This window comes from Abramis brama (assembly GCF_963993115.1).
Source record: "Abramis brama genome assembly, chromosome: 7".
Taxonomy (NCBI): domain Eukaryota; kingdom Metazoa; phylum Chordata; class Actinopteri; order Cypriniformes; family Leuciscidae; genus Abramis; species Abramis brama.
The window spans coordinates 4,064,464-4,089,818 of NC_139969.1; the positions used below are offsets into that span (position 1 = coordinate 4,064,464).

Sequence of the window (25,355 nt, forward strand, 5' to 3'; positions counted from 1 at the left end):
TGCATTTTTATTAGCAGGATGAAGAAAACAACACAGAATGAGAATTTCTTTGGCTCTGCCCTGAGGTATTTTGAGAATTGCACAAGGCCTGTATATGTCTGACTCAGTCAAGAGTCATGAGACATCCTTCAAACCCCAGCGGATCTTCACAGCGGATCTTCGAGTGATTCATGGCTCAGCATTCAGGACCTGCAGTTACAGAAATGAAAGGGTGAAAATAAGACGACACGTTTAGGCTGCATTTAGCACAGCAAAGACAAGCGTTCACGATAAAACTGTTTGTTTTAGATAAATGTTCAGTATTAGAGTCAGTGAATTATGAGAAAATATTATGCAAAATAACTTTCTTTAATTTCAGAAATTCTGTGTCCATCTCATTTTCTCTCATTGTGGATGTAAAAAGTCTGCAGATCCCTGTTAAAGGGTTAGTTCACCCAAGAATGAAAATTCTGTCATTATTTACTCTGTTTACCACAGCTGATGTGTGATAAATGTGAATAAAAGCCTAAATTCAATCTGTTCGTCATATAAAGCGATCGAGTCTAACTTGGACTAAACCATTCAATTCATATGGATTAGTTTTACAATCTCTTTATGAACTTTTTGAAGCGTAAAAGTGTTGCTGTGGAGGGACAGAAATATCTCAGTTTTCGTCAAAAAGATCTTCATTTGTGTTCTGAAGATGAACGAAAGTCTTACAGGTTTGCAACGACATGAGGGTGAGTGATTAATGACAGAAATGTATTTTTTGGCCTTTAAAAAAAGCTGTTTTTTAGATGCAAAAAAACACACAAAAAAAAATAGCTAAAGATTTGCAACTTTAATGTAAAACACAAAAACAAATGTGACATTTCAGAGGGAGAAAGTAAAAAACTTGAAATAACATAAGTAAGTGTAGACACCCTATTAATTGGGTATGTGGTTGTGGTCAGAATGAACTAATCATGGAACTGATCTTTCATGATTTTTTTTCTTTTTTTTCCATGATCTATAACAAAAAACATCTGTTTTAATCACTGGTGTTGAGTCGCATTCAGTCACATTAAACCTTTTGGGAGTGTTCTAATAAAATAAAAACAAAAACTTATCTGAACAGTGAATGACGACATCTTTACTGCTTTTGGTAAGTTTATATGTGTTGGTTCTGTCCTGTTGATCTGAGGATGGAGCACTAGTGTCCTCTTGTGGAGAATATTCAATACTGCAGTGGCCCCTGATCCAGAGTATTGCTGGACAATGACCAATGGTGCGGGTCCAAGAAATGTCATTTCAATACATGTGTGACTTTCGGTTTCAGTATGCAAATTGAAATATGCAAAGCTGCATTGTGCATATTTTTTGCTTAATGAGTAGAATCATACTAAAACCATTAGTATGACAAACCACACACACAAATAAAAAATGGTTTAGCCTCAAACTATACCTTGCATAGTATTTTTAACTTCTTATTTTAAACAGGTTTACCTAAATACAAATTTAAACAGTTAAAAAAAAAATCATAAATCCATTGAGCTGTGACTGTTTGACCAATGTCAGCAGTACAACTAAAACATATTTTTACATAACATTTTGGGTATTATACATTTTGTATCTGTTAGATAATTATTTTTTTAATGACTTCGTGCGACCAATTTTAAAGGATTAGACAGGCTTATATGAAAGTTGGATCATATAGATAGAATTATATGAAATGCAGAGGCTGATGAAATGCTGTGTAATTCAAACATTTTTTAAACATGGTGTAGGCCTATATATTTTATTTAAAAATAAATATTTAAGCATCCTAATGTTTATTTCAACATATGCACACATTTTGAAACACAAAAAGAAACGCTCTGAATAAAGCAAAGGCCTGTTCCTCTAAAGCTGACCGACGGAATGACAAAGAAAAGTCTTGGTGCATCTTGGGAATTGTAGTTCCGTGAGTGCTTATAAAAGTAGTAAACATTTTCCCACTCATAAGATTAAAAATAACATCCAGAGAGATGTTATTGTCTCTCATGATTTGTATCCAGGTGCTTCGTTAATAACTCTTTGTTTAGCTGGATTTTATTTTCTCATTCACACAGTTGCAGTCGGACACAGGAAGAATGTGTGTCCGCCCCTTTCACACCCTCAACTACATTTCCCAGAATGCCCTTCCCGCTAATTGCTCGACTCTCCCTGACAATGCATTCTGGGAATTGTAGTTTTAACCGGCCGTGCCAGGTTGTTGCCTCGCGTCTGGACGAACATTATACATGAGGATCTGCAGAGGGAAGTCCATCATAGACATGAAAATAGAGGCCAGGTAATCGTACTTTTCTTACGATTTATACGGAGACATATGAGCACGTAGAAATAAGAGTATGTATGAAGACAAAACACGAAGGTAAAGCGGAGTTTACCGGTTGCGCAAAGGACAGAAACGCCAGCGTTTTATAGCTGCGTTGGTGTTTTCCATGTGAAGCAGCGAAACGACCCGATTTTGTGGCTTTGTATAGACCCTAAACACTCGTTTACTTGCATTACTGATGTCTGACATGTTTGTTACGATGTATATGTTACATTTTGGCCGATATATGTTGAAACAGCACAGCTTGCACCATTAAGGCATGAAAAATAAACCGGCCTCTTTTAGCCTATGCCGCAATATTGTGGACGTCTCATGTTCTACGTGGGTTTCACATCAACTTTAACGCGATATTAAAACCATTAACACCTGAATACATGCCGCAGATTCGATGTAATTATGCAACACGGGCGCTGTTGAGTCATTGTCCAATCAGAGGCCAGATTAATATGGCAATGCTATAAAATAACAAAAGATAACGTGGCGTTACATATGTAACATGCACAGGTCACACCTGATTAACTTGAAGCATTGTAACATGAACAATGTTGCAGATTTAGCTTAAGGACTGAATGGAGCTGTCAAAACCATGTGGTCGACAACCTCCATATGTTGACACTCCCATCAGTTTCTAAATGCAGAAATGAAAGTAATATCTGCAGTTGTGCCATATGTATTATTGCTCTTAGCCCTAAAAGCAATCTAATGATATTCCAATAAAGCCAGGAAAAATAAAAAAAACCCTTGGGTATAGAGAAAACATTTCAATTTACAGCTATCACCACACTTCCCTGTTTGATTAATCACAGTCCAGTAAGACAATTGCTTTGTATCACATTATTTCTGAAAAGTTATGTTTAAATATGCAAATGAGGTATTATCTGATTATTAACATACATCTCCAGAACAGAAATCTAAACCTTTCATTTTGTTGATATAGTTTTACAGAAGCGATTTTGGATATCTCTTTTTATCATTCCAATAAAAATGTACTCCATGTCTTTAGAAATAAAATAAATCAGGCAAATGTTTTACAAAAAAAAAAAAAAAAAATCAGAATTTAGGTAGGAATAAGACTAAATGTTTGGTCTATGCAAGTGCTGCAATTTCTGAAAACTATTTTTTTGAGAAACGGCCTTTAAAGATATCTATTGTAATTGAAATCTTTAAATGCAAATAAGTGTAAAAAAGTCCAGTAGTCTGAAAGCAAAATAGCCCAAAACTGAAAATTGATGATGAAGAAATGCTGGTTTTACTTGAAGTGTCTTGCCAGAGGACAAGCAAACCTATTGGTTTACTTATAAGTCTGTCATTTTTCTCTTCTAGACGTGCTTGAGGTTTTGGAAACATGTCCAAGAAAAGGGGCAGGTGAGTAAAGACAATATAAACACACTTTAACATTGAACAATGATGGCATCAGAATGATGATACCATGATACTTTGGTATGTGATGATATTGAAGGGATACCAAAATTAATGTAACTTGTAAATACCATAGTAAATTAATTTTAGCATGATAAATATGGAAGTGCCATGGTTTACCATCACTGCCATAGTGATGTGCAATATGTTGGTGAATCGTTCTCTTGAGTTGATTTCTTTTCAGTGAATTGGTTGAATCAGTTCTGATTCATTAGCAGATCAGTCACATATATTTGATTGTGTTGAGTTAGGGATGTTTCTAGGGACACTCAAACCAGACCGACGAATCGGCACAATATTTGGTCATTTTGACATTATCACCAATAACCAGTTGGCTGGTTCACAGATTAACAGAAGTGTCAGTTATAGACTAATAAGTCTTCAATTGACTAATAAGTGGACTAATTAGTGCATTGACTAATAAGTGTTCAAGTATACATCTCATTTGCTGTAATTAAACTGTTATATAAAACGTTGCTCTCCTCAGCCTACATCGGTCGATTTCTAATATATAGTCCAGAATTGACTAGTAATGGTTGTGCACATCATCGCTCAGATTATCAACAGGATATTTTGGTGTCAGGCCGGATTATACTGTGATATTTCCAGGAATGTGTTTTCAATGCTAGAATTGTTGAGTGACAGCCATTCTCCAGTAGAAGTGAATTATTAAACTGAGCTCTGACTGAACTCATGCACTCGGCTGAACTATAGTCAGTTGTTAGTGGTTGCTAGTTTTACTGACCATTGGGTCGGCCCAGATTTTGCGCTGGCTTTAGTTGGACCCCATCAGGGCTTTTGAGCATGTTAAATAGGCATCCGTTGGCATTGGCTTCATCGTTAAGAGAGAGAGAGAACTCTAATTGGCTGTTCAGCTTAAAGGTGCCATAGAATGGATTATTTTATTATTTTATAATGTTTCCTGGGGTGCCCTTATAATGTTAGTATGTTTTTTAGATCAAAATTTGTTATAATTTAGAAATAAAAGGCATATTTCCTAGCCTGATTTCATCCATTGATTTGAACACTCTGTTTGAAGGGGCGTGTCTGCTGTGAGACTTCAGTGTTGTTGCCCACTGCTGTGATTGGCTGACATGCTTGCATATGAAATATCTGGCATTACATGTAGAGCTATCTGGAAAACTTTTACTATTACAGCTTTTATATGTTTTTACTATTACAGCTATCGGGATTAACGAATCATGAGAAGCTTTTTTTTAAAGTATTTAGATCTATTCCCATCACATAAAAGGTTTCAGTGATGAGCACTGAGCAGATGACAGCCTGTTGATCGCGTGAATGAAGATCTTATCACTGCAACGCGATATACTGATGCATAAACAGTGTTGAACGACTTTGAAAGAAAGATTATCTGTCTGAATTTGAACAATTACACATCAGAAATTCACATAACCCACTGGTTCTCCAGAGGCTCGGATGAAGGAGCAAAAAAATATTTTTGTGTTCATTTGTACAACCAAACACTGAGCAACTGCCATGCTTCGTTCGCTCGTTTGCAAGCCATGATGTCTCTCGAGGAAAAAACAATATCGCGCTGGATCTAGATAACACAATGTAAATTATCGTTAATAAAATCCCTACTTGCCGCTTGCGGGAATATAACGTTAGTTGAAATTGCCCCCTTCGTCCGTTTGAGACGCCGAGAGAAGCCTGGCTGCTTGATATTGTTGTAACAGTCCGTGGTGAAATGGGCAGAGCAACTAAACAACTTCGAATTAAACTGTAGCGGTATCCGATTATAGATGGATAGATTATAGATAGATCTGCCATTTTCCCTATGATCCTCCTCCTGCTTGTTTCTTCACCTGCAGAACTTCCGATGATTCGGCTGTGCAGTTTCGCCTGGCACTGAGCATGGGCTGGCATATGCAAATTTTTAGAGGCGTACATATTAATGATCCCATCGGTTTCGTCACAGTTGGTGTTATGTGGAGATTCGCCCGTTTTTCAGGGGTGTTTTTCAAAAACGAGATTTAAATAAGAAAGAGAAAACTATGGTGTTTGAGACTCACTGTATGTCATGTCCATGTACTGAACTCTTGTTATTTAACTATGCCAAGATAAATTCAATTTCACATTCTATGGCACCTTTAAGGCAAGCTCACACTACATGACTTTTAACTGGATGTTGCTATCACGGATGGATTTCCAAAGTCTGTGACAAAAAACGTCCAAAACGGCGCACGTTGAGGTCACTGATGCTCGTTGAGTATTGGTGCGTTCAAGTCCTCCTGGGAAGTTCGTACTTACGAGGTGGGAAGTCGTGTTTATGACGGCATCTGGCACTTTCGTCGGAGTAAGATGGCGGTGTACTTTCTCTTAATTAATTAATTACACAAAAATAGAGCAAGTTTCTTAAACTCTAGTTCTAGAAAATGAAGAACAGGAAATGTGCTTCAAGTGTGCTTTTTAATTAATTTATGAAGCCACGTGCAAACTTTATCGTTACATATAACATTGTATAATAATGCCATATTCCATATTCTAATGCCATATAATCATATTCTGTGCAGGCAATTAGCTTACTGCACTGTAAATAGGAAAGTCTAGCAATATCACTGCTAAATACCTTTAAGTATTGTGTTATTCCGCCATGTTTCTCAGTGACGCGCCCACAACTCGTAAAGATCGGGCTTAAAGGGTAACTCTCGCCTAGGCCTGTCACGATTATGAAATTTGGCTGACGATTAATTGTCTAAAAAATAATTGCGGTTATGCCGATTAATTGTCAGTTTTAGGGCTTTGACGATTAATTGTCTGTGTTAGGGCTTTGGCGATTATGCCGATTAATTGTCTGTTTTAGGGCTTTGTGCTTCATTCATTAAATAATTGTGATGAATTTAATCCTTTGTAAGTTATCATTGTGCAGTGTAAGATTACAGTTAACACCTTTAAATATTAAATAAATATATTCAATAGCTATGACAATTTGTTTATTAAACTTAGTGAGTGTATAAATCAGCAGCAAAAAGTAATTTTTGAAAACATCTGCACAGTAATTTAATAAAATCTAAACATGTTAATAAAAACAAATGTGCACAAACCACGATAATATGATACGCTTCAAAACAGCGGAACAAAGCGCGTATGCGCATCGCGGGTGCAGAATGATGTGCTTAATGCAACATGGAGTCACAGTGCGCAGCGCTGCACAAGTGCGCATTTAAAAGTTCACGGCACAAAGCGAAGAAATGTCGAGGGTGTATATCAGTCCAACAGTTTATTGATCATTTGTTTCTTCACAGTTTTAAACTCCAGTTATTGTGCGTCTGATGCCAATTCATAGTCCTTGTGCTGTGTAGGCACACGGTAGCGAGCGAGTCATTTAGAAACAGCAAAAAACTCCACAGCCCTTTATCTACAGATCAAGCATTATAACGTCAATGTCACATTGGAGAAAGTTTTACCGTGTATCCTGTCGTAACCGGACGACGCGCGCTGTTTGAATGCTGAATGGAATGATTGACAGCTGCAGACGAGTTTGTGAACTTTAATTTAACAATGTAAATATACTACTGTCCCTCACATTAAGCTATGGAATGGCTTCAGATGACTTTGAATATATTGCTGGAAAACGTAATTAGTGCTTGTCTATTTATTTTGGTCCATGACTCCCCCTTGTGCCGTAGGCCTATAAAAGAGCGCAATAATCGCGGTTGTCTGAAACAATCGCGGTTAGATCAAATAATCGCGATCAGACGGTTATTTAATTATCGCGACAGGCCTACTCTCGCCAAAATTGAACCTAGGCTCTTTTTGTTAATCTACCCGAGTCAAACTTTTGTGTAAAAGCATAATTATAATGGAAACGCCACTTTTAAGTTTGACCGTATTTTCGTTTTAGGTCAAATTGCCTTTTGAATGGGAGTGCTTGGGGCACTTCTATGATAGCATCAAAATCACTATTTTTAAAACACTAATGCGGCTCGACACAACATGAAACTGTGCTGGAAGTATCACCAGGGGCTCTACACATGAACTCCAGCATTGAGAACATTGTTTGTGTACAGAGAGTTTACTAAAAAGAAAGGTTTTGTTTGACTCACTTTATCAGTTAGTGTTTCCGGTGGCTGGAATTTTGTCAGTCAAAAGTAGTCGATCTCCGAATGCAACGTAATGAACTGACTCCATATGAGGAAATGTCATGAACTTGTAATTTCAATGAAAAGCATGATGACTTATATAAAAAATTATCCGTGAATTTATATGGAAACAAGCTTTAGGAGCTTTCCATCTTTACTCTCCTCATGTGACGTTGCATTCGGAGATCGACTACTTTCTCACTACCTTTCAAAAGGCATTTTGACCTAAAACGAAAATACGGTCAATCTTAAAAGTGCTGTTTCCATTCTAATTATGCTTTTACATGAAAGTTAGATTAAGAAAAAGAGCCTAGGTTAAATTTTGGCGAGAGTTACCCTTTAAAGGAAATCCCGAGTTTCCCACTCGTATTTACGATATTGTGGTGGCGTTCATGTGCGCTCAACTCGTAAATACGATCTTAACGAGATGACTTGAACGCATATGAGCAGGTCAGCGACGTGATCTGAGCAGTCACAGACCCTGCGATATTTTCAAACCTTTTTGATGATATATCGCCACATAATCTTATAGTGTGAAATGCAATGACAAGGTGGAACTAATCCAGCCAATCAAAGTGGTGTAAATGGAAAAAGCTCATAATCACTTGCATGAGTGTCTCTTGACCAAATGTCTTGTAGTTTGTGCACTTCGTCAGCGTTGTGTTGTCATATATGCGAGCTGCTACGACAAGACGACGACAGATGACAAGAAGCCTTGTTGTGTAGTGTGAGCGCCACAGTGATTCATGTAGTCTTACAGTCCTGTAGTGTGAGCTTAACCTTAGCGAACGAGTCAGTGAAAGTGATGGAAAGCCTAGAAGTCAAGACGGCACAGACAGAAGTCTGTTCTAATTTTACATAATCTTACTTGAGCATACTAATTAGGGCTGCACAATATTCAATATTGACTCATTAAATAATGCGATATTCGATATGCGATACGATAATGCTTAAATGTGTAAAATAAACTTAAATTATCTTTAAAATATATTTAAAATTATATAACCTACTACATGTTTCACATTCTTTTTGCTGCAGTGTTTTACTGTAGCATAAGAAGTTAATAGTTAATAAAAGAAGTGTTATTTTAACATCAGTGTAAACCACGGGGTTTAGGGTTTCAGGTTATCCTACATTAGGTTTATTTAACAACAGAAACTGGATAATCAAATGTATGAATTAAATATATACTGATTATTATTATTAAAGCTACAAAAGTTATTCAGCCAAGAGCAGTGAGTGATTTTCTCTCTGTCTTTTATTCATGACCCCAGTAATTGCAAGCCGTTGCGATATGCATGTATCGCGATGTATACATTTGCGATATTTAGATAATTTCGATATATATTGTGCAGCCCTAATTCCAATGCACAAATATTTTCATAATAACATGAGCTGACTGTAAGGAAGAAAGTGATCAGCGTGATTGATATTCAACAGCGCTGCTTTGTTTACGGTTTGTTCATCTGCAGTCCCAGTTTTTGTTTCTCTTTTTGAATGATGTATATAAATGCTGATATTTACTAACACACACCGCGGAACACACATGTTAGTTGGCAGTCGCCTTTAGTCCTTTCTGTGTGTTCAGTCACAGTCAACTTTTTACTACTAATTTCTATTAGGCGTCTGTAGAGTCCATGTGAACCCATTTTATTTTGGTAATCTGATGCGTTTCTAAGTGAAATAGGATATTAAAGAAAAATACAGGCCAGGAGTTGTTTTGGAATTGGTTGGATTGTGAAAAGTGGCTGTTACGGGTCAGAATAGATCAAGGTGGTTGAAAAATTAAGGGCTTAGCAAGTTATTACATATTGATGAAAGATTATGAAGACGAAAAAATGTTTTTTGTACACTACTGTTTGGATTCGGTAAGATTTTTTAAATGTTTTTGAAAGAAGTCTCTTCTGCTCTTCTCAAGGCTGCGTTATATCATAAGTGTCTTTACTGGCACTTTTGATCAATCTAATGCATCCTTGATGAATAATAATTTCTTTCAAAATATAAAATGAGTGTAGTGTACACTAAATCATGCAAAAATTGTATTTCATTCTTTATCAAATTTTGGAAACACTTTACATATAAGGTTTCATTAGTTAATGCAGTAACTAACATGAAATAACAACAAGTAATACATTTGTTACAGTATTTATTAATCTTTGACTGAAAGTCGTTCATTCTTTGTTCATGTTAGTTCACAGTGCATGAACTAATGTTAACAAATACAACTTATGATTTTAATAACGTATCAGTAAACGTTGAATTTCACATTCATTTAGATTAATAAATGCTGTTCATTCTTATTTCACTTTAACTAATGAAACCTTATTGTAGTGTTACCAACAGTTTTATATCATGCCTAATTTTTAGACTGCTGATACTCATATTAATACCACTTTAGATTAACGTACAGTGTGTATCTGTCACGTGAGCCATATGCATTTGATATCATCTAAGAGAGAATGCTGTGCAATATAAAATCGATCAATCAGTGTTTGAGCGGTAAAACGCTCCAATTTAGCCCATTATTATTACGCTCCTGTTTTTCTCCTCTCGTCAGGAAGCGCAGCAGTGGCGAGCTGAGCGACAGTCTCACTCCAGATCCCAACAACCTGCTGGGCCGACGCATCCAACACAGCTGGAGGGAGAAGGGCGCGCTGACCAAGTGGAAGGGCACCGTGCTGGACCGCCTCAGCGTCAACTCCTCCCTGTTCATGGTCAAGTACGACGGCTTCGACTGCGTCTATGGCATCGAGCTCTTTAAAGATGAGAGAGTCTCCAACCTGCAAGTTCTCACTGAGAAAGTGGGTGAGTAGGTGGATCTGTTTTGCTGCAAACAGGAAACAGGAAGTAGCACATGTGCAAGGATGAGCAATATTTATAGTGCATGAACGGCAACTAAAGCATTCTGTGAGAGTATGCATGACCAAACTGTCACGGTATGAGAAACTGTATATCCAGATAAGGATTTATTTATCATGATATACACACACAAAAAAAAATTCTGCGAAATGAAAACAATTTCAACAGATGACTTGAATAGCTCTGTTTGGAAATAATTAGTCATTCTATAATTTTGTTGGGGAGTGAATCTGCATAGAAAATAATAAACACATTAAAACATAGATGCATAGACACAGTATAACAAAGATGCAAATGAAATAAACAGTGCTTTATGTTTTTCAGTTAAGTCTTACAGTATTCAGGCACAGAAATGGAATAATCAAATGTAAAATAACACTGCATATTCTTTACTAGGGTTGGGCGATGTCCCCTAAATTGGCAGTTGACAATGTTTACAGTAAAACATCGCAATGGACGATGATATCGTGGGGTGGGGTTAATTTATAATATTATTATTAAAAACATGCTTTTTTTTTCAATACAATTTCAACAGTAGTAATTATTAGGTCCATCCATAGACAACTAAAAACAAACATATATTCAGCAAACAATAAATAAGTTGCAATATAGAATTAATTGTGCAGGGCTTTAACTGTGAGGTTGAGTTACCAACTGATGAGCATAAATCCTCTTCTTCTGCATGTGAGAGAGAGAGAGAGAGAGTGAATGCACACAGTACTTACATCTACTCTGTTTACGGGAATACTCGACTTGGCAGTTCTATTTATTTCTGTGTTTATTTGGCCGTTTAGGCGCGCAACCGAAGACAATGGCTACCAGTGGTGGAATGTAACGAAGTAAAAATACTTCGTTACTTTACTTAAGTACATTTTTCACGTATCTGCACTTTACTTAAGTAGAATCAATAGTGCATACTTTTGACTTTTACTTCGTTACTTTTTGAAGCAATTATTATACTTTCTACTCCACTACATTTCTACAACGTTTCGTTACATTTTCGTTACATTTTCTGATCAGTTTTCCCCTTGCCAAAACAGGTATTGAAAAAAATCTCCATGTTTTCGCTGCTGACGCATTCATAACATGTAACCGGCGCTGCCAATAAAGCACCTAAAAGCTGTCACAAAGAACCGGCAAAAGTAATGATTATGAATATGTAAAATATAACAAGGAGACATTTTAATTGTTTATTAATAAACAAGTGTTTCCTGCTGTGTCAGTGTCGGCAGCAAAGATGAAGATGACTATGCTGACGCGCGATCTTTGCAGTGAACGCGCCAGAGAGAAATGCACATTTCATACGAATTACATGCAGAGAACAGTCTGTTTTCTTTCGTTTTGAATTGTTCTGTTTAAAAGTACACATTTCAAGCTTTCTATATATAGCCTACAGTAGGCTATATACGTCTGAGGTCTGTGAGGCAAGTAGCGGTTTCGGTTCAAGTTTCGATTCATTCGTTTCACCAGTACACGCGCCCGCGCCTCCGTGTCCTGATTATCTATTGTCTGCTGCTATTTACTTATTTATTAAATTCAGCCAGGCAATTGGTTGATGAAACACTGATTAAAATTAAGATACAATTAATACAAAACGAAATTTTTTAAAGAAGGGCTTTCTGTTTGAGGTCTCTGTGAACGTTTTAAAGCAGTATTTTAGTGCCGCTTTCAGAGCGCTCACGTGCTCACGGGAGAACTGACACGTCCGTAACATTGTTTTTTCCTCAGAAATGTGAACACAAAAAATAAAATGAATATTTTATGTTCTGTGGAGAGAGCCAACCCTTCTTCATCCGGTGGGTAGCCTATATTACTTTTGGTTTGCGCAGTGAAATTCACAGAATTACTAAAAAATATTTTGCCACCTAAAAGTTAAATTTTTTTTTTTGTGTCACGTCCGTTACGGATTTATATTACGCATGTGTCTGTAGACTAATATTTTTCTAATGTCTGGACTTCTTTATTAAGGGAGTAGGGAGTATGGATATATAAACAGTTTAAATTGGTATTAAATGCATTTTCTGAGAATTTACATTTCAAGTTTTTACTGCAATTGTCACGTCCATAACGCTGGGATTGCCCAATTTGAAAGAACTTATCCTCAGCTAGTTTTGTGGTATAGATCTACGTACTGTATAATGTTATCTTCAAATAAGGGGTGTGTCGCGATTCTGCCTTCTCACACTCACCTTGACACAGGTTCGTGGATCCGAGTGTTGTGTACCGATTTCGGTTTCAGATTGCATAGGCCTATTGTTACAGCCCTAATTATTAGAATATAGACATTAAGAGAATAAATTGTTATGCAAGTACTTTTGCTTTTAATACTTAAAGTACATTTAAAATCAGGTACTTTTTACTTAAGTAAGGTTTTCATTGTGGTACTTTTACTTTTACTAAAGTAAATATGTCTCTGGTTATTTGTACTTTTACTTAAGTACTGAGATTCAGTAGCCTACTTCCTCCACCACTGATGGCTACTATGCTTGTCCGTGTTGCGCTCGGAGTGCGCGCATAGCATCCTGTCAGTAGAATTCAGTTCTCTTTCGCGACTTATCGCGCTTTTAATATTTATTTTCAATTCTTTCTCATTCATTCATGTTTTGTTATTAATAAATTTAAACAGAATCGTCAACTGAAATCGGCGCGGATTATCAAAAATACGACACATTTATAGGACACAAAGGGTCTCTGCGGCAAAAGTCAAAGCGGCCAGCGGGTGAAATGTTTCGAAATGTCTCTTTGCACAGCAAAGCACCCGTTTCAATAAAAGGATATATTAAAGTTTATATAGCCTACTTTTACAGGGTTGCCAGCTTTGGGACTTTGGCTGGAGTGAGACATCAGTGCGCACGCGTAACCCTAACCCTAATTTTAAAAATGTCAGTCCTTGTTTACTTAGTATAAACCCTGATTTATGAAAAAAAAGAAAAAAAAAACTAATAGAATTTAAAAGTTTTTTCAAAATGTACAATTAATTTATTGATTGCACTATAAAAAAAATAAAGATAGAGGTGATTAAATAACAAACATGTAAAACAACAACATCAAAACAATAAAAAATCTCAAAACAAAAGGGACACATAATAGTTACTCCGCCTCCCCAGAAAACCACAACACAAGTTTCACACATTAGGCCTGTTGTAGCCTATGCCACAGTGGCAGAGTTGGCCTGCTTCACCACCTCTGCAGGAGGCTCGTATCTGAAGCAGGGTTCAATCCGTTCATGATCTGTCACGTGACAAATGAACGAAAGACTCGGAAGGTAAAGTAATTATTTATGTTCCCTGTAAATTATTTTTGACTGCATTATAATGATTTCTTAATTCAGAATATGATAAAGACTGTGTAGGTGGATGTGTTCGGGGAATTTGGCTGTTAAAAGTATAACATTTAAAGCCCTTAAATGAACGAAATGACTTGAAAAAAGATTCGTTCATTTTAATGAACGAGATCGAACAAGCGAGTCAGTAAAATGATCCGAACGTCCCATCACTCACAGGGTGCCATCCAGGGGGGCAGTGTTTCGGAAAACATTGAAGCTTCCCCGGGCGCCGCCATTGATTAGCAGACCATCTCCTGCTGTTAGCGTTCCATTGACTCCCATTCATTTTGGCGTCACTTTGACAGCGAATAACTTTACATCTGAGGCGTTTAAAGACTCCATTTGTCCATTATTTATTTCTAAAGAAACACGACAATGTATAAAAGGCTCCATTACCTTGTATCTTACGTTATGGCCCCGTAGAAGCAGTTTTTGTAAGAATAGGCTAACGATTGCGTCATAACCACGCGACTCTCTGTCGCACAGTAGAGAGATTACCGTATGGACAGGAGGAGAAGCTCGCGGGCAATCGGGGGGACGTGGAGGCAAAATGACAAAGTAATTAATCAGAATACTTAGCAAAAGTTGCTCCTGCTCCTAGCTCATGGACAGCTCCTACTCACACTCTCCGTCTCTGTAAGTTTCGGAAGGGAATGATTCAGATTTCTCTTGGCACAGCTACTAGAAGACACACAGGTTGCTCACGTCACATCTACGTCGTCAAGCTCAGTTTGAGTCTGCGCAGTACGCTCAGCCATCAGGAAGTGAGAGCTTCTAATTGACTTCACTTTTCTCCGTTGAAATCTATGGGGTCGCTGTGTCCAGTTTATATACTGTCTATGGGTGCCATCAAGTGACAGTCTGTTCCTGGTGTCAGTCTTGTTTAGGCCAATAACTGAAAAGGTTCGCTCAGCATCCGCATTTGAGTGTGGCAGGCTCAACACAATCTGGGCAACCTTTGATCATTTGGGGAATTTTAAAATGCCACTTGCCCGGTTTGCCAAAACGTAATTTGTATCATGAGCCTATTTTATTGAGCAATTAGCTAGCCCACATAACGCACGTCAGACAACGTTCGCAACTATAGTTGAAGTCTGTACTCTCAGCACACAGACTGATTAGGCAAGGCTACGTCTGTAGTGAAAGGCACACCATTTTATTATCTGCTTACCTTGTCATCCAAACTTTCAAACGCGCATCAGTGGCTCCGACTCCGAACCTATGCTCAGTCTGAACTCTCTCTGAACTTTTCACACGCAACTGACGTATCAGGTTTCAGCGAATCACCGATCAGAGAATACTGCAGTGAGAACGTTGTAGGCAGATGTTACAGCTGTGGGCCTTAAACTCCTCTCCTGTCATTAATACGCTGTGGTCTAGTATAGTCATCAACAGAAAATTAACGGATTGAGAGGGGAGAAAAATGGATTTTGGCATGACATTTCTTGCGTGTGCGTGTGCGTGAGATTGATGCTGAAAGCGTGAGTGTCACGCCAGATGCGTGAGAGTTGGCAACCCTGCTTTTACATTTTCGCTGCTGTTCTAAAATGGTTTTCGCCAGCTTGACTCCCAGTGCAGGAGCTGTAGGTTACCACAGAAATGTAAGTGGTTAGTTGATTGCTGTGGTGACTCGTGTCACTCGCGAACAGCACTGAACACGCATTTTGTCGGTACAACTTGAATATTATTATTATTATCATAAACTTTTCATTAACTTAAGGTAGGCTGTAGGCTACAACAAGGGAATTGTAATTGGCTGCTTTTTCTGCAGAGAGCCGATCTCTGTTGATGTGTCTTCATTTTTTTATCGATCATTAGTTGGTAAAGGGTGAGAGACCTTGCGAGTCACATGATTTTTGCCAAAGAGCCAGGTGTGGCTTGCGAGCCACTGGTTCCCAACCACTAGTGTACACGAATCAATAGATTAAATTACGTGACCTTTCACGAACTGCCGTGAGACTGGGCTGGTCTGACAGGGTGGCATCACGATGGTGGCTCTCCATCGTTCTTTCGCTCAGATGGTATAAAATTACTAGAATGTTTAAACTGGCAGGACCTAAAACACGAGCAAACAGAAAACCTTTGCTCTATGATGGTTAAACTGCAATTAATCCAAGAATCACGTGCGTTTCGAACCGCGGTGCCTGGTCCATACGGTTCAACTACGATTCCGATACTTGACTTCGCACATCCTGCAATGTGACTATCTTTATTGCAAATATCGATTATAAAAGGATATATCGTGCAGCCCCTGCGGGTTTTTTCTGTATGCAATGATGTGCACATCTGTTCCCCAGTAATCATAATAAAGTTAAAATAGACAGAAGGGAAAATAAATGAACTGACTACTAAACACAAAATAAAAAACACTGAATTGGAAGACATTTGTTTTTGATGATGTTTGCGGTTGAAATAATGATGGAGACTGATTATCGTATCAGGGTTATTTTACTTTACTGAAACTAAAAGAGTTTTCATTGAGTTCATTCAGTTTTTATTAATAAAAACTATAATCGCATCATGGTGATACTCAAATGGCACTGTATTGTATGCATAGATTTACAATGTCACAATTGAGAATATATGAAAACAGCACGATATGTTGCAAAGTAAATGAGGGTTTCATCTAGAAAACATGAATATGAAATATTGTAACAAGAATTTAAGCCTGTTTATTTTGCACAGCTTTAGTTTATATAAAACGTCAATGCTTACTATATCTTAGTCTAATTAACTATTTTGCATAGTGAAAGAATAGTTGTTAGATAGTTACAATGAATGCAATTATTATTATTTTTTTATTAAGAATTTAATACTTTTAGTAGTAAAGACATTTATATGTTATAAAAGATTTCTATTTCACTTAATAAATAAATGCTGTTCTTCTGCTGCTGAAAATTTAGCTTTGCCATCACAGGAATACATTTCACTTTATTTCCCTCCTTTTTATACCATGTAAAACGTTTTCTTGAGAAATCAATACAAATATTTTATCGACCCCAGACATTTGAACTGTGTAGGTACAGTAACTTTGATCATATTGCTGTTTATACATTTTACATTCATACATTTGGCAAATGCTTTTATCCAAAGCGACTTACATTGCATTTCAAGGTACACATTTACATTCTTATCAGTTCTTGCTTTCCCTGGGAATCGAACCCATGACCTTGGCGTTGCAAGCGCCAATGCTCTACTGTTTGAGCTACAGGAAAGCTTTATAGTTGCATTAATTCAACCAATTAAATGCGTTGCGTATTTCAGTGTGATTGAACATGGTTCATTCAATCCCAGTCAGATTTCAGAGCTCTTAACCAGGGTAAAATCACTGTAACACACAACCTCTTTTTGTCGTTTTGCTGTGTTTCCTAACCCTTCGTAGTGAACAACAAGATCAAGGTTCCTCATGACGCAGAGGAGCTGGTGGGAAAAGCTGTGGAGCATCTGTTTGAGAAGGAGGACGGTGAGAAGAACGAGTGGAGGGGGATGGTCCTGTCCCGAGCGCCCATCATGACCAACTGGTACTACATCACATACGAGAAAGACCCTGTGCTCTACATGTACCAGCTCTGGGACGACTACAAAGACGGAGACCTCCGGATTTTACCTGAAGCGGGTAAATAAGCGGATGTTTTTAATAAAACCTTACTGAAGTTAATTCCGTTTGAAGGTTTTTGAATCTGATATTACTCACCTTTTGCTTGATGAATTTCAAACTTTATATTATGATACTAGAAATTGTTACATTCAAATTTATGCAATTGGCAGACACGTTTAAATTGCTGCTCTGCCTTACAGAGCAATGCTTCAGAACCAAGATTGTTTAGGCCCTGTTTACAGCTGGTATTAAGATGCGTTTTGGTCTATCGGATCACAAGTAGACGAGGGAGACACATTCCCTTTACACCTGTGTTTTAATCCGTCTCTTTTGTCCACTTTCAACCACTTCTGTCCTGATTTCTTCAAGGGGAGGGTCTATGGGCGGGTAAATGTATGTTTTTTCAGATCTTTTGATCTAATGGCCAAAATAAGCTCATGCAATTAACATATGAACACAATCGGAAAAACACACGGAGAGCATCAGCTTTAGTTTCTGCTCTGAGCCGTAAGACCAGCCGAACGCTGTGAGTGTGTGTTAGAAATCAGGAATGATGAGAGAACATTGTGTTTGGGATGTTTTTCATCTTCAAACTAAACTTGGGTCTTCAGCTGACAGTTTAAATCTCGTCTGGCTAGAGCTCTTCACATAATGTTATGCATTAGTTCAGTAGAGGGTATTTTGTGGCTGTTCAAACACATTCGACCACATGAGTGTTTACACTACAAAAGCAATCTGATCAAATGCATTTTCCACTACCTCTTTTAAGTGGTCGAAAGTGGACAATCTCAAAATGTTTTAGACCTTGTTTACAACTGTATTTAGTGTCGTCCACTTGTGATCCAATCGACCAAAACACACACCAGGTGTACACAGGGCCTGAGAGATCTTTCATCTTTATCTATCTGGCTCGATTTCTCTACGGTCTGTCAGTTTCTACATTATCAGCCACCTCATTATCTCTACCTTGATGATAAATGCTGTTCTTTTGAACTTTCTATTCACCAAAGAATCCTGAAAAAAATTATAGGAAATGTTTCTTGAGCGGCAAATAGGGATGCTCATATTGACCGTTTAACCGTTAACCGAAAGTAAAAATTTTGACCGATTAATACTATCAGTTAAAGGTTTTTTTTTAAGCTTTTTTTTTTTTTTTTTTTTGCTGCATGGTTTAAAAATAAAATACTATATAGCTTAAATGTATTAACTCACAGAGCGCGTCGACGCGCAACCACACACGTGACACGTGCCTGCAGACATTTTTTTCCGAGCAAGGCAAGCAAAATGAAGCGAGCGAAAAGAAGCACTGTGTGGGATCATTTTAACAGAAAGCGTGACGAAGTTACCTGTAAATTATCTGTCCCATCGGAGAGGGTGTTTTCTGCCGCGGGTCTAACTGTCAACAGGCCGCGGTCCAGACTGACCCCACATCACGTTGATATGTTGCTTTTAAAAAAATAAAAATTAGACAAGGTGTTGAGGTAGGGCTGCTATTTTTATTTAACGAAAAATCTTAGTCTAACGGAAAAAAATTGCCGGTTTTTGAAAGCTTCGTTCAAACGGATTCAGTGTTTTCTTTTTGTCATCGTAATTTGTTAATTAAGTTTAAAAAATATATTTAGTGTAGGCCTATTTTGTTTTTTATTTGTATTATTTTATTCTGCTTTTCTCTCACTGTCAGAAATGCTGCAGGTGTGTGAATTTAAAGTCCACATGAAATCAAAATTGACCATATTTACTTTGTTTGCCTAAATTGATCGTTTTGTGGTGAACAATTCATCCATGCAAGTCAATCCACACAAAAATTTTTTTTGGCTTCGTAATCTTTAATCAAAATCTGAAAATGCCCCTCCCCTCTGCATTGGAGGACCTTCCCTGATGACGTAGGTTTGAGGACTTGGGTTGGGAAACGCTTAACCACAAACCGTTAGTCTGCTATGAGTGAGAGATGGAGAGGAGGAGCGCTAGAGTAAAACCCTGCCCTCTGTTCAATATTCCTTTTCACTGGGAAATACGTCACAACACTGGAGAAAAGTCGTTTGCAACTTCCGGTTCACGCGGACTTTAAACTGAATCCAGGTTCTGTTGTTGATCTGTTCTGTATGCTGCTGTTTGCACTTTGCACGTTAAAATAAACCCTTTGATTAAAAAAAAAAATTGTTTGTATTTTTTTTTAAGGGTCACAGATACGCGTCAATTTTATTTGTATTTAATGCCAATTCAATAATAATAATCGATTAACGAGTGGCGGTTGTCGGTCAGGAAAATTAATCGAAATGAGCATCCCTAGCGGCAAATCATCATATTAGAATGATTTCTGAAGGATCATGTGACACTGAAGACTGGAGTAATTCAGCTTTGAATCACAGGAATAAATTACATTTGAACATATTCAAATATGAAAATTGTTATAATATTACTGTAGTTCTCACTGTATTTTTGATCAAATAAAGGCAGTTATGGTGAGCATAAGACTTCTTTTACAAACGTTTGAATTTTATATTATTGTTCTGTATATAATTATCTAAAATACTAATATTTAAATTAATAACATGCATATTTATTTTATGTAATTTTTGGGTAATGTACTTACCGTAGTAATAACAGTAAATTATGCATGATTACATGCAACTAACCCTCAACCAAACCTTAATCCTACCCTAACCCTATAGTAAGTACATGTAGTTAATTAATATTACTCAGTACTTAAATATATAATTACACTGTAACAATGACACCTTAAAAAACTATTTTTGTATACCATTTATTATATTCTATTAATAAAATGGGTAGGTTGAATTCAATCATTCATTAAAGTGCAGTAAAGTGAAGTTTCAGTTTACTGTCTCGATTTCTTTGTTTCCACAGAGAATAAACACTTGCTGCCCGCAGACAGGAAGCCCGGCGAGGAAACAGAGAGCCTTGTGGGTAAGCAGGTGGAGTATGTGACGGATAAAGGAGTAAAGAGAACAGGCCTCGTCATCTATCAAGTCCCCGCCAAGCCGTCTGTCTACTACATCAAATACGATGACGATTTCCACATCCACGTGTACGACCTGGTCAAGACCACCTAAAAGAAACAGACAAAACAAAGAAACCCGAAACAAACCCACCGCTTCACCTCTTCGTAGCTTAAGTATCATCGCCTCTCATTGTACAGTCTGCCATGCGAGGAGGGACTGTATGAAGCGTACGTGTACAGGGTTTGTTATTTTGAGTTGATGCCATTGTCCAAAAATGTCATATCAAAACAAGTGTATTTATACGTGCGAGTTGGGCATCATTTGGTGTTTATAATCCCATGGAATATCTTCGAATCCGCCGTAAGCCCTGGAAAAAGGTCAGTCTCGTTTTTCGAGATTTGTGTATGAATGTTCGGTCTCGCGAGACTGCGAAGGAGTTTCTTGGTTTTGAATTGTAAATAGTTCTGGTAAAAAAAAAAAAGACTGTAACATCAGAGAGACATTTGATTACAAATGAAACTGTCTAACTGATCTATTTATAGAACTAATATGCTTCATAACAAACGTTTGCTCCCAGAAATGCAGTTGAAACCTTTGAGTTGGCATTTTGTAATGCATTGTGTCGCTCTTTTAGTTGCGTTTTCCCCCGAATCAGATCAGATATGCAACGAGACGGACGTGTTTCTGCTTTCGGCCACCTTTAAAAGATGGTTTTTGGATTTTTAAAAGCAAAACTCCAGTCAGTAAAGGCATTAAACTAGGACTATGTCTGATTTTGAACAGATGTAGCATAGAGGAAGCACTGTTTTTGAAATGGTTTTCTAGAGTGATTTAACCTCAGATGAGTATTAAAAGACTAAAGTGACATCGTCAGGTCCTGTATTGCGGCATCACACTGTAAAACGCTCTACGAATAGGGTTGCCCGCTTTGTCCTGTGTGAAATCATCTGTGTTTCGTTACACATTCGTTTTTTTGTTGACTGTATAGCACTTGTTTCTAACACCAAGCCACGAACTACAGCTGCGATTTTGAATGTCAGGCATAGCAAAAATGAAACCAGTCTCCTTTTTTGATTGTAGAAAGATGACCAATGCAGTTAGATATGTTTCTAATTGATTAACAATCAGTTATTGCAAAAACAAGATCAGTCTGATTTGACGTTTGGTTTAGTAAAACACGAGTCCAATCCAGCGGGCTGGATAGAGCTGTTAGACCTCTACAAACATCTAAACATCTTCTCCATTGCCTCCACTGTGAATTAAAGGCAGGTCTTAAATGATGAGAAGCTCAAATTCACCTTGCATTATTGTCCCAGCTGATCTGAGCAAAGCTTCAGGAAAAAGACAGTTTTGTTCTTTTACTTGACTTGGTGATACGTTTCCCCTTGTGCACGACGAGCTTTATCATCACAGCACTTTTAAAGTGATAAAACAGCAAAACTTTAAATGTCTTTTGTGGCTATTTTTTAGCATTGCGTCACGTTTTGTTGTAAATACTGCACATGAGCAAGTTCATGTAGCTGATTTGGCCTTTTTTTTTTTTTTTTGCTTGTAGTTTTTGCACTTTATTCTTACACTGTCAAGCATTTCTCCAATGTGTCTCGCAGGAAGTCAAAGATTACAAAATGAGTCAATTATACATGGAGTGTCTTATTGATTGGCATCACCGAAATGAAATATACAGGGGAAAACTGCTTGAAAGCATCAAAACAAAATTTCTTGAAACTGAAATTGCATTTGTTGGTTTTTTAATATGGCCATAGTTTGCCAATCTTTTTTGGCAAAAAATCATTTTTATGATTTAAATCTAACACTATTAATTTTTTTAATTTTATTTTTTGCAAATGAATTTAATTCGATCACACAACCACTTCTCTCAAAAGACCTGTACATAAATTAATTTGGTTATGTAAATGTAATGTAAACATGAGGATTTGATATGTAAATGTTGGATGTTCAGCGCTGCTCTCTGATTGGGTGTGTTTGCTGATCTTAACTCATTTTCCTGCTGTGGTTTGCATGTGGTTATTATCATCTCTCGGACAGACTTAAGGTTTATGAATTTTTTTCAGTACATTAGCGCTTCGCTCAGATTCATCAGTTGTTTATTGTGTAGTTTTCTTCTTGTTAGATATTCAGTATGTCATTCTCAAAAACACACAGCACGTTTAATTTATTTTTTTTGGAGAAGATAAATTGTTCGTTTGTCCTGATGCCAGTAAATCTTTTGGGCAGCCCTCTTTGGGATTAGGGGAAAGTATTGTTCAGTGAAATGCACATTTCTCTAAATGACTTGTTGAACTTGCATCTGTGGATATGGATTGAGTTTCCGGTCTGTTTGCCATGATGACATCAGGTGGAATATTTTCTGTATATTCTCCGTTGTGCTTTACAAACACTTGTACTATGCTTTCCCTGTGTAGACAAATCTTGGATGATTTCAAGCCGTTGGAAATGTTCAAGGTTTCCCGACGAGCCTCAACCGGCTTCTGCAGTTTTTCTTTCTCCTAACTGTGAACGAGTAATTCTCTTTCTGGCTTCTTTGTAAATGTGTTTTATTGTGTGGTCCGCGAGCTTCTGCCGGTTCCTCTGGTTCTTCTATTTAATCTGTTTAATCTTTTGCTGCTTTTTTTTTTTTTACCAAAGTTACGTTTCAGTAGGTGACATTGACGACGAGTGTCAAACTATTCATCCTGTCTGTTTGTTTGATGTTATCGTAAATAATAAAAGAGATATTTTTTGCACTGAAAATTATTGTTGGTGTTTTGCTGTTTATTGACTTTTCACTTGTAACTCACTATAAGACGCTCACGCCGTTTAACTCTTTCCCCACCATAGAGTGCAACAGTCGGGTTCTGGAAGTAAAAGCTCCATACATTAATTTTTTTTCCATAGAGAAATTGATTTCGAATGATAATTTATAAACCTTTAAAGACAGAAATACTGTAATCTACAAGGTTGTTAATGGATGGTATTTGCTTCTGTTGAAGCCGTCAGCCCACATTTTTTCAGCTTATTTTTAAAAGAATTGTTTAACAGTGGAATTCCTGGTGAAAAACTACATTACCCATGATGCTGTACAGAAAATTTAATTCCACCAATAAGAGAGTAAAAAAAAAGCAACATGTGCCAAAATAACTCTTTAGCTCCGCCCACCCCATGAAGCACTGCGAATGACGTAATGGAGTCAATCTCTCTAGTGTATATAGAGAGCCTAAGTCCCTCCCCTTCCGGTCGACCACCATGGGACCTTAATTCGGAAAAATATTGTATGGTAGCAGAGCCCGTCTACGGAGAGCCTTGGCACTTCCTATTAGCCCCATTGTATCGATCTTGGTTGCAGTTCCATTAGAATTCCACTGGAGGTGATCGCGGGCGAGTGCAGACTGAATGGGAGTCTATGGGGCTAGACGGCTAAATGTGTCTCTTTCACCCGATTGCCGTTGAGAAATCTCAGATTTTATTGTAGGTTTTGCAAGTTCAACGTGTTATAGGTCGAAAGTTGAATGAACGAGTACTTATTTCTTTTCGATTTCTTACAAGTTGAGTTGTTGTTGCCCATAACACGCTAGCATTCTGCTAATGACGTCAGCATTCTGACGTCATTGACATTTTAAAAGACTTTTTAAACCAAATAAGTGACTCTAAAAAATCTAACACCCAGCAATGTGTAATTTCTTTGCATCTCCTTTCGAATACAACATTCAAATTACTAGACAAAAAATTATATCCTGAGAAAAGTGGATTTTGATGGTTTTTCGCCATAGACCTCCATTCATTCTGCACTCGCCTGCGAGCGCCCCCGCATGGACAGAGACGTGTTACTGCAGCCAGTCCAGAAACCGGAAGTAAGCAGAGATTGCCAATTCTCTTCCTATTAGACATTCTCTGGCTGTTTCTCAATTCCAAGAACGCAAAGAACAGACTTGCGTTCTCTTTGAGACCGGTCTTGCCAGCCGACCTTGAAAGAACGAACTTGGAAGGACGCGAGAACACAGAACGCATCTTTATGAGAACTGAGATGTGCTGCGATCTTGCTGCTTAACTGACCATCTCGGCAAATAGCGATTTACGACCAAAGCGCAATAAATACAACACAACATCACAAACAAATGTCACAACCTATTAAACATTTCTTTCATATTATTATAGATATTGTTTTCATATAAGTTGAGAATATGTTGAGATTCTTTTTAATATGCTAATAAAAATACTGCCGCTTTGTTAAGGTCTTTATCACTTTATAAAAATGAAGCAAAAGAGACCGACAAATGTAAACTTTCACGAGCTGTCACGTATATCGAGCTTGCTGCGGGAATCTCTCAAGTGAGAACGAGAAGTTTGAAGCTTACAGCCTTCCGTACGTCGACTGCCCGCAACGTCTTCTGGGATTTTTAACGGTTCGATTCTCTCAAGTCTGCATTTGATGCATCCTCGATGTCAAGGACACATCCGGGCACTTCATGCGTCCTCTGTACTTGTGTTCTTGAGTATTGGAATTGAACTTCGACGGTTGATGATGACGTAGTACGAGAACACAAGGACACAAGATCACTGAAGAACGCATATTGAGAAACAGCCTCTGATGGTAGTCAACATAGATATCATATATAAAGGCTAGATGTCTCGTGCGCGCTGCTGGCCAATGGAGGTCGACGTCCGCACGTGGCGGCCATCTTGCGGCAGTGCGCTCGCTCACTCGTTTAATGGTGCAAATACTTTTAAATAACCATAACTTGCCCAATTTTCTACC

The 25,355-nt window shown here is 37.6% G+C and overlaps 1 protein-coding gene across 1 annotated transcript; it reads left to right on the plus strand.

Moving 5' to 3' along the window:
* Positions 1-2,175: 2,175 nt before the first annotated feature.
* LOC311086273 (spindlin-W) lies at positions 2,176-23,356 on the plus strand. The gene is made up of 5 exons (XM_084119070.1): positions 2,176-2,290; positions 3,659-3,700; positions 10,415-10,662; positions 17,424-17,657; positions 20,508-23,356. The coding sequence occupies exons 2-5, from the start codon at positions 3,681-3,683 to the stop codon at positions 20,711-20,713; spliced, it is 708 nt and encodes a 235-aa protein (XP_083975196.1). The 5' UTR covers positions 2,176-2,290; positions 3,659-3,680; the 3' UTR covers positions 20,714-23,356.
* The last annotated feature ends 1,999 nt before the right edge of the window (positions 23,357-25,355 follow it).

Excerpts from the sequence above, each read along its gene's own strand:
- LOC311086273 (XM_084119070.1), top strand. The coding sequence starts at position 3,681 with ATGTCCAAGAAAAGGGGCAG. Across the intron at positions 3,701-10,414 it reads ATGTCCAAGAAAAGGGGCAG|GAAGCGCAGCAGTGGCGAGC; the intron begins GTGAGTAAAGAC and ends TCCTCTCGTCAG. Across the intron at positions 17,658-20,507 it reads CCGGATTTTACCTGAAGCGG|AGAATAAACACTTGCTGCCC; the intron begins GTAAATAAGCGG and ends TTGTTTCCACAG.